General features: G+C 42.1%; 1 protein-coding gene across 1 annotated transcript in view; it reads left to right on the forward strand.

Annotated features, from left to right (window-relative positions):
- The first annotated feature begins 1666 nt into the window (after positions 1–1666).
- Positions 1667–19482, forward strand: part of LOC124871167 (TSC22 domain family protein 1-like) — a 36215-nt gene continuing 18399 nt past the window's right edge. Inside the window, exon 1 of the mRNA XM_047370242.1 lies at positions 1667–5028. Coding sequence (XP_047226198.1) covers positions 2507–5028 — 2522 coding nt within the window. The 5' untranslated portion in view covers positions 1667–2506. The remainder of the gene's footprint in view (positions 5029–19482) is intronic.

Below are 19482 nucleotides of genomic sequence, written 5' to 3' on the forward strand. Positions count from 1 at the left end.
TTCCTTCAATGTAGTCAACACTTGTGTCTGCAGAGAGATCCAGCAACTCTCTGTCTACCTTTGTTAGACCAGCAGTTGTCGTGATGATGTTTTTCTCAGCCTGCCACAAATGTTTATTTTTAGTTTATTGTATCTATTGGCATTACAACCAGCAACCTCAAATATTGGGATAATTAGAAAATATAATGCATGTAAAGCTCTCCAAAAACCCATTTATGTAAAAATAAATTGTGTTGGTATATTATGTATAAATAAGTATCTTATTTATCTTATTTTTTTATAGATTAATCTGGATTTATTTTACACATTTCAAAAATTACACATTTCTTTCTGTAGAAAAATGCGTACAGGCAGGTATCTTTATTGTTATGGTTGAAAAGGCATAGGAAGATACATAAACTTGATTATTTTTTATTGTGATGCATCAAAGATGCCATCACAAATGGTAATGGATCATTTTATAATTTGACCACATTTATAAAAATCATAAACATCTATATAAAAACAATAAATTGTATTATATTCCCATTCAATGTGGTTAAAACCCTTGATTCAGTTTCTTTATTTGTACATTACTGTACAAATGACCTCTTATTGCTCTTATGATGGTTTAAATTGGTATCAATTGATAGATCCTCATTCCTTCTGAGGTTCCTGCAAACTTGTTTTTTGGACATTGGATGCTTTTTTAAATAATTTTCTGTCAAAGAAACAGGTTTCAGGTCTAAAACAATTTCTGCAGAAGATGAACAGTGTCTGTATCAGAATCAGAATCAGAATCAGAATCAGAATCAGAAAAGCTTTATTGCCAAGTACGTTTTTGGACATACAAGGAATTTGTTTTGGCGTAGTCGGTGCAATACAATACAAATTAAACAGTATAAACATATCTACAATATAATATAAATATATGTGCACAGTTTTAAGTGAGTGAGAGTAAATATAGAGCAGTATAAGATGCAAGAGCAATACAACAGTGCAGGTGATCATTGTGCAAGTAAAGCAGTGCAAGTAAAGCAGGAGTCCAAGCTGAGCGTTAATGTAACACATAGAGTTACATATCCAGCAAAGACCTCACACTATATGACTAATTTTCACCGTTTCATTGTACACATGCAGCTGAAACCAGATATTTACATACACCAAATAAAAAGACACACATGTCCCCCTTTTTCTCACTTTCTAAAATTAATCCAGAGTAACTTTTTCTGTTGTAGATCAATTGGAAACCTCTATCTATTTATCTATCTATCTATCTATCTATCTATCTATCTATCTATCTATCTATCTATCTATCTATCTATCTATCTATCTATCTATCTATCTATCTATCTATCTATCTATCTATCTATCTATCTATCTATCTATCTATCTATCTATCTATCTATCTATCTATCTATCTATCTATCTATCTATCTATCTATCTATCTATCTGAAATGTGGACATAAGTATATTATTTACATACCTTTAAAATAAGAAAAAACACATTTGTTGTTGTGTCGAACACAGACGCAGAAAGATTACGGAAAGAGCCGAATAAAGCCGTTGCTTCATTCGGCTCTTTCCGTAATCTTTCGTGACATTGTGTTGGAATTTGGAGCTCCCGCGTTTTCAGTCTGATTTCGTTCTTTTCCGTTGGTCTCGAGGTGGAGCTCGGTCCTTTCCGCCATCTTTGTGCTATTCCGTTTATGTTGATTTTAAGCTCGGCACTTTCCGTCACCTCTCGTAGCACTTCGTTGGTGTTGATGTTGAGCTCGCCGCCTCACCCAGACTGCTTTATGTCTGGCAGCAGGGACCATGCGCGGTCGCCATATTACGGAGCACCCCTCCTCTCCAGTACCGTCACAGCAGCCAAGCAGGAGACGCTACCGCTGGGGGAGAAGACCGGTGATACAGCAAAACTAAAACGAGGATTCGCTGGCATGGATGTAACCTTTGCACTCTGCTGTTAAGTGACCCCGTCGCTTTCGCATCATTGTACTTGGTTGAAAAGATTGACTTGTTCAATTCTGATCCCTCCGAGTTAATTCAGCTTTTAAGACTCGCTCACTGTAGACTGCTAACCGGTGATGGAGACTGGCAGCTAGCTCCAGCTAGTAGTTAATAAACAATAACTTACTCAGTAGCTGCTTCGCTTTGAGTGCTGTATTCACCGAGAGACGAGATATAGTAACAAAACATCGGGATGTATGCTTGTGTTTAACAAAGACGCAGTCTGATAATCAACCGGTGAACTACGACTGGCATCAGCTGACATTAGCTCGCTAGCTGCTGAGCAGGCGGCCACTAGCTGCAGTTGGATCGCTAACTGACTCGGGGAAATTTGCATGAGAGGTGGTTAATATCACCCCTGCTTTGCCTGGAATCTAAGGACAGATTTAGATTTGTTCTGTTGTTTTCAACTGGGTTGTTTGTTCACCGTAGTCTCGGCAAAACGGCGCCGTTAACGAGCTGCAACCTTATTACCTACTGTCAGAGACCAACTACCGCCCGGATTCAGTCGGAATGCATCATCCGGACCCCGCAGGAGACTCTGGCAGCGTCAGAAAGATGTCGCATCCGGCTGTCTTCCATAGGAGGGGCAGCAACACGAGCAGCGGGAGCGGCTCCGCGCTGTCAACGACCGCCAACCCGGCGGTGGTCAACAACAGCCACGTTTCAGCCGATGACTACCAGCCCTCCCTGTTGATTCAACCTCCTGCTGCGTCGTCCTCCCCGGGCCCCCATCACCCTCCTCCACACAGCTTGAACCTTCAGCCCCAGCCCGTGCAGCCTACTGGAGCTCATATTAAAAAGAAGAGTGGTTTCCAGATCACAAGTGTGACTCCGGCGCAGATACCGGATAATACCAATAACAGTATTGCAGAGGACACGGAAAGTTATGATGACTTGGATGAGTCTCATACGGAGGATCTGTCGTCTTCTGAAATTTTGGATGTATCTCTCTCACGGGCAAATGATGTAGTCGGAGCGGAGAGAAGCTCCTCGGAGGAGACCCTAAATAACTTCCACGAGGCGGAGACCCCGGGGGCCGTTTCTCCCAACCAGCCTTCTCATCCCCATGCCTTGACCCAGGCACAGCAGCGTGGTGGGGCCATTGTAAATGGGACTATGCATCATCAACACCCTCATCATATTAACCATGCTCAGAACTACCCTTTAACTTCTCTGACCCAGAAAATGCCTTCTAACGTGGGTGGCCCTCAAGAGAATGTTTCCCATGCTGCCCCTCCGAGTATCGTTTCCCAGCCTGCGGGGATTGCACCCCCAGGATCTATCCCTGGAATGCACAGCTCTGCAACAGGAACTACAGTTATTGTTAATCCCCAGACCAGCAGTGTTAGTAATGTGAATATGTTGAGCTCTGCCAATGTGCCTGTCAGAGGGGGAATCGGCACGGGTGCAAGCAGCAGTGGTGGTGGTAGTGGCTTTCCTCCTAATGTGAAGAGCAGCGCTGGAGGAAGCAGTACTAGTGGTGGGGGTGTTGCTGTTCTAACTGGAGGTAGCCATAGCTCTGCTGCTAATGTCAACATGATCCAGCAGCAGCAAAACATCAACTGCATGAATGCTATAACTGCTGCTGCGGTCAATGCCTCCGGAGGCATGGGAGTCCCCAGCGGGATCCAGGGAAGAGTTGGATCAGCTGTGAGTGCTCCTGCAGCGGCTGTGCCTTCAGCTGTTCCTGCTCCAGCTCCTGCAGTGACTGCCACAACCTCTCGCTTCAGGGTGGTGAAGCTGGACTCTAACTCCGAGCCTTTTAAGAAGGGCAGGTGGACCTGCACCGAATTCTACGACAAGGACGCGCCGACCTCTGGACCCTCCACCTCTGTATCTGAAGCCGCATCTCTCAGCTCACGTCAGTTCATAACGGAGAACTTTGCCGGGGCCTCGGAGAGGGAAAGCACAAGTGGCAGTTCTGTGAGCAGCACCATGAGTACGCTGAGCCATTACATTGAGAACTTGGGCAGTGGAGAGACTGGTGGGTCCTCTGTACCCCAGCATGCCCAGGATTATGCCTCCCCTCCTCAGGGCTATCAAGGAATCATCCCCAGTGGCCTAAGCATGGGAGCACCTCAATCCCAGGCTCACATTCACACCCAGGACATCAACCATCCTCATTTGAAGACTACTGCAGGCCCCTCAGCTCCCACAAACATCCATCAGCCTGCAGCCATGCCAGGTCAACAGACTGCCATCGGTGCTGTCACACCGCAGCAGCTCACCTATGCCCAGGCGGTCGCTAATCAACCCCCAAGCTCGTCCCAGGGCCTGGTTGGCATTCAGCAGCAAAAGATGGGCTACGCCACCCTTCCTCAGCAATCGGCTGCATCCCCGCCAGTACCCCCATTATCAGTTAGACCACCTGAGTACAACCAGCCACAGCAAGGTATTCTCCAAATTGCTGCCTCCAGCCAAGCAGGCTCAGTTGTTTCAACTAATGGAGCTACTCAGATGATGGAGGGGGCTCAGCAATCACAGGGACTCATTCATAAACAGGCCCCCACCTCCAGTATGCCTCAGCATGTTGGAGTAGCCGGCCACCCAAGCCACGTTGACGTTCAGCAGCAGCAGAAGCCGCAGTCGCTTCCGACTCAAATTCAGAATCCGGTCTCAAGCGCCCAGCTTCCCGCTACGGCGCATCAGAGCCAAGCGTCTTCTTCTAGCGTGCCTCCTCCCAACGCTCACAGCGATCATCAGGCACAGGCGCAAGCCCTCAACGCCGCCAACATCGGTCGAATGCCCTCCCGGCCTTCTTCCGTCGGCCTGACGCAGGACCACAGCAGCACCCAGGCCCAGGTTCATGCCGCCCAGGCCAGTGCCCTGTATGCCAGTTTGCCCAGCTTCACCACCACGCAGCTGCAGGATGCCCAGAGGCTGCTCCTTCAGCATCAGTCTTTATTGAAGTTGTCCGGAGGGGAGACTGGATCAAACGCCGGCCTGGGTCAGGAAACCGAGGGCAACACCAACACCGCCAGTGCCTTAACTGCACCAGCCGGTCTCAAGACTGTAGATGGAGAGGATGATGGGTAAGAGACATTTACTTACTTTTCTTACTGTAACATGTATTCACTTGTCTACTGGCAATTTCCTGGGCTATACTAAAGAGTGAAACCCCTTCTGAAGCAGACTGACTTCCTTTGTGGGTTGGGTTACAGTGAGGAAAGATAATCAGCAGATAGTGGCCAAGCTGCTACACTCGAATGAGACACCTCTTGTCGTTATCAAGTGACTGCAGTGATTCAACATTTTTTTTCTCGCCTGCAGGATTGCTTAAATACCAACTGTCTGCCTTACAGGGCACAATTTGTGCTCGGGTGGTCAGTTTGTCTGACTCTCTTTCAGCTCATTGTTAAAAACTCGGACGCGAGGAGGCAGATGAGTGATGACAGCTTTACGACTGAATGCTACTACTCGATGCACATCTGATAGATAATAACTGTTCTTTTGTGGAAATGTTTTATTTTCCACTTCATACAAAGTTAAAGAATGTGCTCCTCTGCCTTTGAATGAACTTATGACTTGATATTAAGTTGATGGATGAGAAAAGAGTTACCGTTTTAGAAAATTGTAAATTGTATGAACTCTTGCCCCTTCCCGTAAAAAAAAAAAAACTAAGGTTGCTTTGCAATGTGCCACCATCGGGTCTTAAGACGTTATTTCTTAGGTTAAGCAGAAATGTGAATCGCCCTCCAACACGTGGAAATTGCTAACCCTCTTTTTCCTGTAAACTGTAGTCCTACATTAGATATTTCAGTGTTCAAAATAGCTTGTTTAAACTCTGAAAGCTGAAAGAACAAAATATATAAGGTTGATTACTTAAGAAGTTCAAAAAGTGGTTTTGTTTCAGTTTTCTCTTTATGAATGTGTTGAACTGATGATAGATGGCTTTTGTGATCACAGGATGTTTAAATCTGGGGATTGTGGAATCTGTGTGGAGGGAGGGTCAGGTGGATTATTTCCTTTCATTAGAGTTTTTGCCAAACCAAAGATCTTGTTTCAAACAGGAGCATTGTCTTTGGTGCACTGTGCTCACTGTCCATGTAGGGATGGTGACATGGCACGCTAATGGCTCACTGATTTCTCCGCCTCAACAAAAGTGATGCAAACCGAGATGAAAGCAGTCATCTTGACAACTGATCAGTTCCACTGGCTTCTCCAGGAACACAGTTACAAAGTTTAAAGTAGGTATGATAATTTTACGGTTTACCCTCAGATCCAAGTCTGTGCTTAATGTAAACTTTCCCTGGCAAACAACGCAATAGTTAGGCGAGAGACTGAGATTCTCTCGGCGTGAGGAAAAATTAGCTGTTATAACACTATTTACACAGGTTTAAAAGAAGCTTAACACAAAAATCTATAAAGCGATCTATTTACTTTAATTCAACACAGAAAAGGAGAAATTAGTCTTGCTTCTAAAATAACAAAGCTACATTTATTAGTTTTTATGTAGGTGCTTATTGCACAGAATATACTTTTTTTCCATTGTCTTCTTTTAGGAGCAGCAGTAGGAGTATAAAAAGCTGATTGGCTGGCTTGTTAATTAGTCTGGGTTATATAAGCAGCAGGATAGGGCTGCACGATATATCATCGTCGCAATATCTACGTGTGCAATGTTCATATCTCAAAGGACTGCTTGGAGTGCAATAATTGTTGGATAATGTTTTTTCAAGTTAATGTAATATTTAATCAGTTGGACAGAGTCTCACAGCAGCATATTTTCACACCAGATACAACTGACATTGCTTAAAATGCTAAAGGTAATGGAGTGATAGAAGCACAGATGAGAAAGAAGAAAATAAACATCTTTCGCAACTGATATCATCATTATCATCGCAATATTTACCAATATTAGCGCCATGTCGTGCAGCCTGACGTTATGATAGTTTGGGAGGAATTTTTGACAGTGAGAATTTTTACGGACCTTGGGAACCATTGACATCCGTAACCAACCCACGACTGTCTTCAACGCAAGTTAATCCTTGCGATAAATGCTTTTCTTTTCTGCAGTAGTTTTGAAGAATCTTTATTACTGTTGGCCCGCTTTTTTCAGTGACCTTGGGTCATGTTATTCTGACACAAAAGCAATTTATTCCTTTATTACAGCTGATATTAAGAATTTACATGACAAAAAATAAGTTACTCATTGGTATATGTATACCCTGGACTTCATAACTTTCTGCACTTACTGACTTGATTCATTAATTTGACCATATATTGCTCATGGCACCACCCTGTAAAGTTTGTTTGACCCTTATGGCCAAAGTGGGGTGTACACCGCCTTGGGATCTGAGAAAGACATTTGGATAATTAATTATTAATATAAAATGTTTAGCAAAAGTCAATAATGCATAAGAGGAACAAAATGTGTCGCAGCTCCTTTAAAGGAGTTAGTAGAAAATTAACTGATTATCTCCATTCTTAATTTTTGTTATTTTAAAAAGTACATTAAAATAGATGTTGTTGGTCTATGTGTTTTTAGGGTGAAAATATGTTTTTTTGTAGTTTTGATTAATTTAATAAAAAGGGAAAACATACTGTTCTGACCGATCCCTGTTCAGAGCTTAAGAAATGGAAATTTGGCTGATCTCTTGTTGACAGTGGCTCAGGTGGTTCATCCTGTCCATCAACCGGTGGGTTGATGGTTCGGAGTCCCGCTCAGTCTGTCTTGGTCTTTGTGTCCTTGGGCAAGGCACTTCACCAACTTTTCCTGCTGATGGCCGTCAGAGGGCCAGGTGGCACTGATTGTATGGCATCCCCACTTCTGTCAGTCTGCTCCAGGGCAGCTGTGGCTACAATGTAGCTTAACACTGTCAGTGTGTGAATGTGTTTATGAATGGGTGAATGATTGTAATGTAAAGCGATTAGGTGTCCTCTGACTTGATAAAGCGCTATACAAGTACAGGCCATTTACCATCTCTGGGCAATGGGTGAAACACTAGTTTTTTACTTGATCTTGTCTCAGTTGATTGTTTTTTGACCAGTTTGGTTCTGTATATCCTGGTGGATTGGGCCAAACGTGCTTACTTATAGCAGTGTTAAAACTATTTTTAAGTCCCTTCGTAAGGTTTTGCTTACAGTAGCAGCAGAGTTGCTGGTGATCTTTCACTTTCATTTTGCAGCACTTTCCCTGTCCACGGTGGCCCTATGTTATGTTAGGTGCTCCAGCTCTATCATAGCAGACCAAAATATTGTAGAAACACATTTATTTACCTCATTTTTGAAAGGAAAAATAGATTGTTGTTTTTCTAGCCGTGGTGGGATTAATCTGTTTAAAAAATTGTGCTCTTTTTGTAAAGAGTCAATATAGTACTCAGTTGCTGCACCTGCTACATGATCTTGAGAACATTGTAACATCCAGGGACATTTTTCCTTACTTGCGTAGTGCAGAGAAACCTGTTTCCTTCATCCTTGCACTGTCCTAATAAATCTCCAAGCATGTTCTGGACGTTTGCCACATCAGCAGTTGGGCAGGTCTCGTGGTCTTCTGTGTGGCTTCTGTCAACATATTCTCTGGCTTTCATGTGTGGGATGTCTCTGCCCTCATTAATCATACCCCCTAAGGTATGGCTGTGAAACCCCAGGGGCTCTTTAGAGTGTCATTTCATGTGTTTGTCTCTGTGTGTCAGTCAGTGTCTGTATGAAGGAAGTGTCTGTTGTGCATGTGCCCCATAAGTGCTGACAGGACATTAATGAACTGGTAGCCTGGGTATGTTTATGTGAGTTGGCTAATCAATGGGATTGAGAATGAAATCACTCATGCTTGGGTACTACATAATGAACTAATAAAACTTGTATAATTATGTATTAATTTGTATTTTTTAAGAAATGCTGTTTTCTTTGGTTACATTGATTCTCACTTTGTGGTTTTATTGTTTCCCTCCAACTTCTGTTTTTTTAAAGTGCTGTAAAATGCAGTTACACCATGCACTGTAAAAATATGCAGCTGTACCAATACTGGTGTGACAGTGGTACAAGCAGCTAGCATCTCTGTAACCTGCTCTTAGACCCTGGCTTGTTGCGTTTTTAAAATGGTAATGATTGTTATATAAAGACATATTTATTCTAGCTTGTGATGTGGTGTTTATACTTTATTTGAACCGTTATTGTTTGATGGGATGTTTTAGATGGAAAAAGACTCAAGGAATGGGTATAAAGAGGAGCAGGTCCACAGGTCAGTCAGTACTGAGATATTGATAAGCTTGTGAACAAACAGTGTTGCAGATGATATTTCTGTAATAACTAGTGATAAGAAGGTGCATGTGTTACTGTCTCTTTGTAGTTTGGGTAGTATTGACCAGTTATACCAAAATGTTCTTTGGTTGCCTGCACATTTTCAGTTTTTTAGCAAAAGATGCCAAGCATAGATACTGAGCAATTGACAAACTGAAGAGTCCAACACGTGGTGCAGAGATTTGGAAGGTACAGCAGTCAATGTTGGCTAAGTTGTTTTTTTGCTTACCTTACCCTTTTTGCTTACCTCAAGAAATCGTACCTGGGAAAGAACGTGAAACTCTAGTCTTCTAAATATACAACCCAATGCAAGTTTTACTAACATCCTTATTATAGGAATCATCTCAAATGAGTAACTTTTGCCCCAGTTTTTCACACCTGTAAATAATCTAACAGAAGATGTTGGTCAGGAGCAGGGTTTCCTTTCAGCAACAAAAAGAAGCAAGAAGCTTTTAAGGTAATTAGTGTAACACACATGAACTGTGGTGTTTCTAAAAGCTGACTCCATATGCTGAGTTGATCATTGTAGTATGTCAGTGGAGGAAGTGGCAATTCTGACCAGAAACAGACCATTGGGAGGAAAACAAAAGAAGTGCGTCAGAACCTGTGGATATGAGAGATTTAATAAGGCCGGGCATGGGCTAGTGTGAGATTCCCTGGGGATGATTACTGCTGCTAAAATATTATCTGAACATGCAGATAATGATATCCATTGTACTACCTAATATATGGATAGAGCATAAGCTGCACAAATCGCCATCACTATATCTGTGTGTGTACAAAATTGCTGTGGTGAGCAGTCATGTTGGAATAGGAAGAGCCTATCCCCAAACTGTTCCTACAGTTGGGAGCATAAAGTTGTCCAAAATGTCTTGGAATGTTGAAGTAAAAGTTCACAAAGCCACATTTACACTGCTGGTCTGGACCACAGATCGGTAAAAGCGAGAAAATTCATAGTTCCCTGGTTTGCTTTCATATAGATTCTTAGACCAGACCAAACAAAGTCATGCATTTGCAATGGATTGTTTCGGGGGCATTATTGTGCTGATCGAAAAGGTTTTTTAAAAAGCACGAAGAAGAAAGTCCATCTCATGGACGTTTCTGTTGCTGCTTTGGTTTTCAAATGTTGTTTTGCTCCAGGACCTCTTCACTACTCCACATAGCCCCAACAAGACATTTTGACTCTTTTGTCTTCTGATTCGTGCTCCTTGTTTCTCCTTTACTACTTCTTCTACTCAAATGAGCTGCTCTTATGTTACATCCTTTTTCCTGGTTTTGGTACGCTGGCCCGGCATGCATTCACATTGCAAGTGAACCACTTTAAGGTCTGAATAAACCGTGCCAAGACCAGCAGTTGTAACTGTGCCAGGGTGCAGTTCTCTGATCTGTTTCAGGGTTCGGGATAGGTTCACACCGGCGTGATCCACTCTAGACACTGGACTCTGACCAGGCACAAAGCGTTCCAGACATTTGGTGTGAAAGCTTTGTATGGGGCCAAGCCCAACTCCTGAAAAACGGCCCCACAGCACGATCCCCCCTGCAGCAAACATACTTGACACAATGCAGTCTGGAGAGGGTTGTTCTCCTGACAGTCACTAAACCCAGACCCATCCATGGGTTACCAGTCAGAGATGCATGAGTAGGGTTGGGTATTGTTTCTGATTCCTGTGTTTGATTCCTAGTGATTCTTGATTGTGATTCTTTTAGTGTTTATGAGGTCTAAATGAGCTAGCTAACCTGAGTTTTTTCTGGATGAAATAGAACTTCTCTATAAATTGTCATTCTGTGAACTTTTTATGAACTTTACTGTGAATTTCTCACAGCAATTTCAGGTCGTTTGCTTATGAAAAAAATCTACGTTGATACAGATTCGGATCTTACTGTTACGTGCTTTGGTCACCTTAGCTGGATGTTTTAAAGCGCTAAAACAAATGTTCAAATGTGTAGTTGGAAATTTTGATCTTGTTGACACTTGAAGCTGCAGTACAGAGTTCTGAGAAAACTCTTGACTTAACCCTAAATTTTGAACAAGCACACTTTAATTGTCCCTGCTCCTTGCTCTCTGCTGTGCTACAGCCCTCCCCCCACAACTCCTCCCCCACAGTGGAGCCTGCCGTAAACGTGCAGCTTGCTTTTCATCATCGGTTTACTTCTGTATACCTGTCTTTGTCTTCTAAGCAGGTAGAAATTGGCAGTTTTCCTTATAACGTTAGGTTGTTTCTTCGCCATTAGCGCAGCTGCAGCACATTAGGCATTCCTCCTGGTTCTGATTGGTTGTTTCTGACTGGGAGTGGTGTATTTCTGTAAATGGCTGTAAGACCACTGGGAGGAGCCAAATGCCCCTTTTCCACTGGCTCGATTTGGCCCGACTCTGCTCCACTCGGCTCGTTTCGCGAGCATTTCCATTACTGTTATTTCAGTACCGGTACCTACTTTTTGGGTACCTCCTTCTTAGCAGGGCTAAGCGACGCCGAGTCGGTACTGTATGTGACATGAACAAACGGCTGTTCACTGATTGGCCATGGGCGCGGCCAGCCGTGAGAGTCGATCAGCATAAAAAAAACAACCGCCAACTGCATTCAAGCGAGTGAGAGAAACATATGATGGAGTCCACACAGTTATCCGGAAAAGTCACCCCTTGGAGCAACGACGATGTGCAAGCTTTTCTGGTGATCATAGGAGACTGCAATATTCAGCGGCAGCTGGATGGGCCAACAAGGAATGAAAAGGTGTTTGCTGATGTAGCCGATCAAATGGCCAGCCAGGGTTTTCACCGCACATCGCTTTAAAGCCGCGCCTCCAGGAGGTGTTCCCTTCAGCGGAGCGAAAGCGGGTCTATGGAAATGCAACACACAACATGCGGAGCTGTTCCGGGCTGGCCAAATCGAGCCAGTGGAAAAGGGGCAAAAGGAGCTTGAATTTTTTTTTTCACAGATAATGTCTCATTGTACTGTCAGGGCATAGTAACAGTTTTAACAAATATGTAAAAAATACATTTTCACATAAGTAACCTACTGTAGCTTTAAGTTTTGTCCCTTTCAAACCATTGTATCTGCCTCAGGTTAAGTAACATATGGCCACATTATTATAATAAGTATTAACTATAAAAGTGCCTGTGCTGCTTCAAAAAAGTTGGATGTACTTTCCTTCACCATTCATTGTCATAAGTTTGCAAAAAGATGTTTTGGTGTGTGAAAATAATGCACCTTCTGGTAAAGGTACGGTTTGAATGAATAATAATGAATAATGAATAACCAGGCTGCACGTTTTGTAAATGCAGAGCCATTGTTGTGATGAGCACAGTGTTAGATTGGTGTGTGTGTTCAGATGTGTAAAAGCTTAGGGGAATGTGGTCTGGCTGGCAGCGTGATCACTATCTCTTCCGCTGGGCATTCTGAACGTAATCTTCTCCCCCCCTGGTACTGCGGGGAGGTGGTGTGACCTGAGTCTGTTGCTCATTATGTGGAGATCAGCAAGATCCCCATAATTCACAGCATGCAGCGGAAGTAACCCAACCTGACCCGACCCAACTTAGTCTGGTCTGCTGAGGACACAGACAGATCCAGATGAAACCAATCTGAACATAGTCGATAAGTATCTCAGATGTAAAAAAAAAAGAAAAACGAAAATAAAAAACGCTTGAAGAAAAAACCTTATGTATTTTCTTCATTGCTGCCCTCTCTGTAGCTAACTTTTAGTAGAACCTCTAAAATATTCATACTCAATCTGCTAATGGTATCCAGATCTATTTTTCAGTGAACCTGGGATACAAAGTTCTTAAATGTTGGTCACTTTTGGTTTTGTCTGTTGTGATGATAAGCAGGGGTGTGATGAGATCTCCAGGTTCATGATGTTACTGTTTTAAAACCTGACAGTATTTCTCAATCAGAAAATCTGTTGTTACATGTTACTCTTCAGTGGCTTTCAGCATGACTTCACCTGACTGAACGAAGAAGCTCCCACTCTTTGAAATGATTTGTGTGGCAGTATTTTGTTCCTCAACTGGAAAACAAATCAGTAGTGAAATTCAGAAGTGTTTAGTACTTTGATGCTTGTCATTCTGCCATATTGTGCCTTTGCAGTTTTGGTGATGTGGAGGCCTGCATCCATCTGTAGGCACTACAAACGTAGGAGGATACTTGCAAATTGGAATAGACCAAACAATGCATCTAAAACACCGTTTTTATGATGATTTCATAGGGTCTGTAATGGTTTGCAGCTAAAATTTAAATTTAATAATACATTTGATCAATTGCAAGGCCCTAAATTGTAATGTAAAAACACAAAAGGCAGTGTTTTTACAGCTAGTTTTGGCTTCAAGACCACCTTAGAAAGGTCCCTGCTTGAAATCTGGGCTGATACATTCTACGTTGACACAGATTCGGCTCTGACCTGTGTAACCTTTGCTTTATTTTAGGGATACTGCAATCTGAACTTTGGGTCTCAATCAAGGCATTTTTACATGATCATTATAATAGAAGTCCTTAACATAACCCAGTTCCTTATTCTCAGCAACACCCATAGTTGAAGAGCAAAACATGAGGGAATTTTTTCATTTAAATGCTGCCTGTTTTAGCATATACTGGCGTATGGTACTTGCAAAACTGTTATTGACTTTTCACATTATTTTGTTGAAACAACAAATCTGTTTTCACCCTTTGCAATGACATTCACAGTGAAAGAGAAACTGTATTGGCCACTGCAGATCCCGGTTTGTAAAGGGACTAGCTAAACAGCCAGCAGCTGAAACACCTGGCCAGAATTTTGCAATGATAAAAATAAAAATGGGCTGCACGGTGGAGCAGTTGGTAGCACTGTTGCCTTGCAGCAAGAAGGTCCTGGGTTTGATTCCCGGCCGGGGGTTTTTCTGCAGAAATCTCCCCGTGCATGCTTGGGTTCTCACCGGGTACTCCGGCTTCCTCCCACAGTCCAAAGACATGTCTGTTAGGTTAATTGGTCACTCTAAATTGCCCTTAAGTGTATGAATGAGTGTGTGCATGGTTGTTTGTGTGTTGCCCTGCGATGGACTGGCGACCTGTCCAGGGTGTACCCCGCCTCTCGCCCATAGACTACAGGAGATAGGCACCAGCTCCCCCACGACCCACTATGGAATAAGCGGTAGAAAATGACTGACTGACTGACTTAAAATTAAAAGTTTCATAAGCTGAAAATAGCTTGGAAGTGCATTGAAATATGCTGCAAGGCAAATTAACAGCAAGTCCTATCAAAACAGAGAGAAAACAAGCTAGTATTAGCCTCTACTAGCTAACTGCTTTGCATGAAAACATGACACGGATGTATCTTTAGAAACATATGATAAAGCTTTCTGCATTTTCAGTGGCGTGTTGTGAGAAAATGTATGTATTAATTGATATTTGTTGCAGTCAAGAAGGACTGTAACTCTGACGATACTAATGTGGATATATACAGGTCCTTCTAAAAAAATTAGCATATTGTGATAAAGTTCATTATTTTCTATAATGTAATGATGAAAATTTAATATTCATATATTTTAGATTCATTGCACACTAACTGAAATATTTCAGGTCTTTTATTGTCTTAATACGGTTGATTTTGGCATACAGCTCATGAAAACCCAAAATTCCTATCTCACAAAATTAGCATATTTCATCCGACCAATAAAAGAAAAGTGTTTTTAATACAAAAAACGTCAACCTTCAAATAATCATGTACAGTTATGCACTCAATACTTGGTCGGGAATCCTTTTGCAGAAATGACTGCTTCAATGCAGCGTGGCATGGAGGCAATCAGCCTGTGGCACTGCTGAGGTCTTATGGAGGCCCAGGATGCTTCGATAGCGGCCTTTAGCTCATCCAGAGTGTTGGGTCTTGAGTCTCTCAATGTTCTCTTCACAATATCCCACAGATTCTCTATGGGGTTCAGGTCAGGAGAGTTGGCAGGCCAATTGAGCACAGTGATACCATGGTCAGTAAACCATTTACCAGTGGGTTTGGCACTGTGAGCAGGTGCCAGGTCGTGCTAAAAAATGAAATCTTCATCTCCATAAAGCTTTTCAGCAGATGGAAGCATGAAGTGCTCCAAAATCTCCTGATAGCTAGCTGCATTGACCCTGCCCTTGATAAAACACAGTGGACCAACACCAGCAGCTGACACGGCACCCCAGACCATCACTGACTGTGGGTACTTGACACTGGACTTCTGGCATTTTGGCATTTCCTTCTCCCCAGTCTTCCTCCAGACTCTGGCACCTTGATTTCCGAATGACATGCAGAATTTGCTTTCATCCGAAAAAAGTACTTTGGACCACTGAGCAACAGTCCAGTGCTGCTTCTCTGTAGCCCAGGTCTGGGGAATGCGGCACCTGTAGCCCATTTCCTGCACACGCCTGTGCACGGTGGCTCTGGATGTTTCTACTCCAGACTCAGTCCACTGCTTCCGCAGGTCCCCCAAGGTCTGGAATCGGCCCTTCTCCACAATCTTCCTCAGGGTCCGGTCACCTCTTCTCGTTGTGCAGCGTTTTCTGCCACACTTTTTCCTTCCCACAGACTTCCCACTGAGGTGCCTTGATACAGCACCTGGGAACAGCCTATTCGTTCAGAAATTTCTTTCTGTGTCTTACCCTCTTGCTTGAGGGTGTCAATAGTGGCCTTCTGGACAGCAGTCAGGTCGGCAGTCTTACCCATGATTGGGGTTTTGAGTAATGAACCAGGCTGGGAGTTTTAAAGGCCTCAGGAATCTTTTGCAGATGTTTAGAGTTAACTCGTTGATTCAGATGATTAGGTTCATAGCTCGTTTAGAGACCCTTTTAATGATATGCTAATTTTGTGAGATAGGAATTTTGGGTTTTCATGAGCTGTATGCCAAAATCATCCGTATTAAGACAATAAAAGACCTGAAATATTTCAGTTAGTGTGCAATGAATCTAAAATATATGAATGTTAAATTTTCATCATTACATTATGGAAAATAATGAACTTTATCACAATATGCTAATATTTTGAGAAGGACCTGTACAATTATGATAATGATGAAAACTATAGTGTTGTCAAATTGCATTTAATTTCTTTGCATAGATTTTAATACTTTTGTGGTAGTACCAGATCAGTATTGAGGACAAAAAACATGGGTTGGGATGTTGTTATTTGTGAAAGAACAAAAAAGGGTTCCTTAACTTCCTTAAAAATATTGTTAAAATCTTCTGTCGTCTTGTTCCAATCAACTCTTTATTTTGTGTTGTCTTGTGACCTTAATCCTAAAGTATCTAGTGATTAGTTACCAGGTCATGCATTTCCAATGAAAGACATAAATAAAGGGCGCAAAACCAAATACTTCAAGTTATTATTGTTCTACTTTTTTATTTGTTATGCCTTTAATCCAGACCAATATCCCTGTAGTAATATTAATAGTGTTAAGTTGAAAACAAAAAGACGGCTCCAAATTATTGCTTTGAACAAAGGGCGCACTTTTCAGGTCACATTAGCAAGGCTTGCAAATGTACCAAAGTTGATATTCCCACATCGTTAAATATAGTTCATAAATATAATCATTTTCTCATACGTATCCATAATTAACTGGTCAGAATGCTTCTCTAAAGTAAACAGCTGTTATGTATTTGGTATGCTACTGACACCCCCGTAACCGCCTATTTTTACCACACAGTGCAACCCAGAGAGCCCCAGAACACAGCAGAGCATCAGCATGCTGTGTGTGTGTGTAGGTGTGTGTGTGGTGGTTGTTGGGGTCTCAATGTTTGTGACTGCCTTTGCAATGGTTTATCGGAGCTTATTAGGTAGACTCCTCTCTTTCATGTCTCTGAACTCTCCAGCTGTTTCCTGTGTTGTAGTATACCTATTGATATGCTTTGTCCAGATGCCTCATTGATTTTTGTTTGTGTCTGCTCCCCTTCTGGCCGATTGCTCTTTTTTCCATCAATAAACAGGATTGTTTCACTTAAGAGTGCTGTGGGAAAACTAATGGTCTGTAATGGACAGTAATGGATTGTGTTTAGTGTCCCTTTCAACTTTTAGAAAATTACCCTCTGAAACCTAAACACACTTGTATAAATAATAAAAGGGAGAACCTAGATGAGAAACAACTCTTGTTGTTATTTTGGTTCTCTTCTTTCTTATTTATTGCTGTCTCTTTGGTGCAGTTTTTTCAGAGAGGCGGTGCGTTCTTGTCTCCTTCGTCAGAACCGTTTAATTAAATGTAATTATGTGCATGACCAACTTGTTGGGCTGTTGCGGTGAAGCAGCTTCTTAGTTCAGAGAAGGAAATTCTGTTTGTAGCTCAGGAGAATACCAAGGTGCTGTTTCTTCTTGGAGCTTTAATGGACCTCTGAACCTCCTGCTTAAGGAATGAAATGTTGGTTTTTTAACAGATTTTTTTACACATTTGCTGTTTTGGTTTTTGGAAAGCAAAGCAACCGATGATCATTAATTCAATGTTGCAGTGCTGACACAGTCTCTCTCGTTCAGAACCCTGTGCTGATTTGTCCAAAAGTTGTTTGATTTTGAAATTATGCCTCTGAAAGACCCAATAATGACCCATTTCCAGTTCCCTACCAGGTTTTAGTTTAAAATACTCGTGTTTCAAATAGATTACAATGTCAGGCGCTCCTACAAGGTAACAAGGGTCTTTGGAATTTCAATTTATCCTAAACCCAACTTTAGTTTTTGTTGCCTAAAGGCTAAGTCTTACTCTTATCTGACCAAAGCTCATGGTTTCAGTTATATTTGCAGCAAACTTGGGGTGGTGTGGTGTATTGGTGGAGCAAGCAGCCCATATATGAAGGATATTAGTTGTCAACACAGCTGTCTGTCGACCTTTGCTGCAGGTCTTCCACCCCTTTTCTCTCTGTTCGATTACCGTCAATGAAGGCTGCAAACGCCACAAAAAAATCCCGGCAAACCTTCAGAAACTCCACATTTTCACGTTTCAGGGTGGGACAGGGAAGTGCTTTTTTTCCTGGTATTCTTCTCTGACAACTGGTTGGAATGTTGATGGCCTCTCATGGGTGTGACCCCAAGATGGACCTCTTATCAGTTCCCTCCGTGGTTTTTTTAGTTTTGTCGCAATATGTTATCTTTCCTAGTAACCACTGGCTGAGAGAAATGGACCTCAGTGTGAACTTACATCTATACTTCAGGTTTCCAAACTAAATATATGGAGTCAAATTAAAATTAGGATTTTGTCTTTGTCAGTGTGATAGTATCATGTTATTGCAATTAAAGATCACCTTGACCAGAGGTGGCAACAAATCTCTCTGCATCTCTGTTCTCTCACTTTATCATTGGGAACAAAAGAATTGTGACCAATAAGATTTTTGCTCGCTCAACGTCAGTGTTAATGATGCCGTTAGAGATGCACTGATCGGAATTGGACAACTTTACTGAAAATGTTTAATTCCCCCCCAGTTCATTAACTGTATCAAGACTAAAAACTCACCATTTTGGTCTTTTAAACGCATCAAGCATCATCATGTATTTTGGAGCCCCCTTTTCAGATTTGTAAAACAAAAAAAGGAATAAGGTTGTGGATAGATTTTTTTATGCTCATATATCATCTTTTATTTCCTTTATTTTGCTGTTGGATACAGAACAAAGACTCCCCCATCAGGGAACCTGTCGCACATTTGTTTCTCTCTTGTGTTATAGTCGGACCTTAAAGACGACCATAATTTGGTATCGGCCAGGAAAAGCCTGATCGGTGCACCTCTAGTTGTCGGCACCAAAAGCAAGAGAAAATGGGAGAATAAAGTAGTTTTTAATCAGTGAGAACTGTTAACAACAGAATTGTCAAAATTGTGGCATTTAATATGTTTAAACTCTCAGAAATTATGTTGATTGTGGTTCCATCTTAAGTTGGGAATTTTCAAAAATTGCTTGTGGGGTTTTAGTGACCTGCTAGTATCCTCGCCCCCAAACACGCAGGCAATGTGCTGAATCACGGCCAGCATTCCTGTGTCCCGTCAGCTCAGGGAACAGTACCCACAGCGCAGACAATGCAATGAATGACTTTGCTTTTGGTCAGAAGGATTTCTTAGCTCCTATTGCTCCTTTTATCTTCCTTCATTCAGTAACAGTTTGAAGTGGTGTGTGTAAATGAATCCGAGCTGACGTTAATTAACTGCTGTTCACATTTAGGAGGCTTGAGGCACACAGTTTGTACTTTATAACTGGATGTAGTAGTTTCCATTAGCAGTATTTGCTCATAAAAGTAGAGCAGTTGGAATTATATATTTAACTGAAGGTGAGAGTACAAAGAG

The sequence above is a fragment of the Girardinichthys multiradiatus genome, chromosome 7 (genome assembly GCF_021462225.1).
Source record: "Girardinichthys multiradiatus isolate DD_20200921_A chromosome 7, DD_fGirMul_XY1, whole genome shotgun sequence".
NCBI classification, from domain to species: domain Eukaryota; kingdom Metazoa; phylum Chordata; class Actinopteri; order Cyprinodontiformes; family Goodeidae; genus Girardinichthys; species Girardinichthys multiradiatus.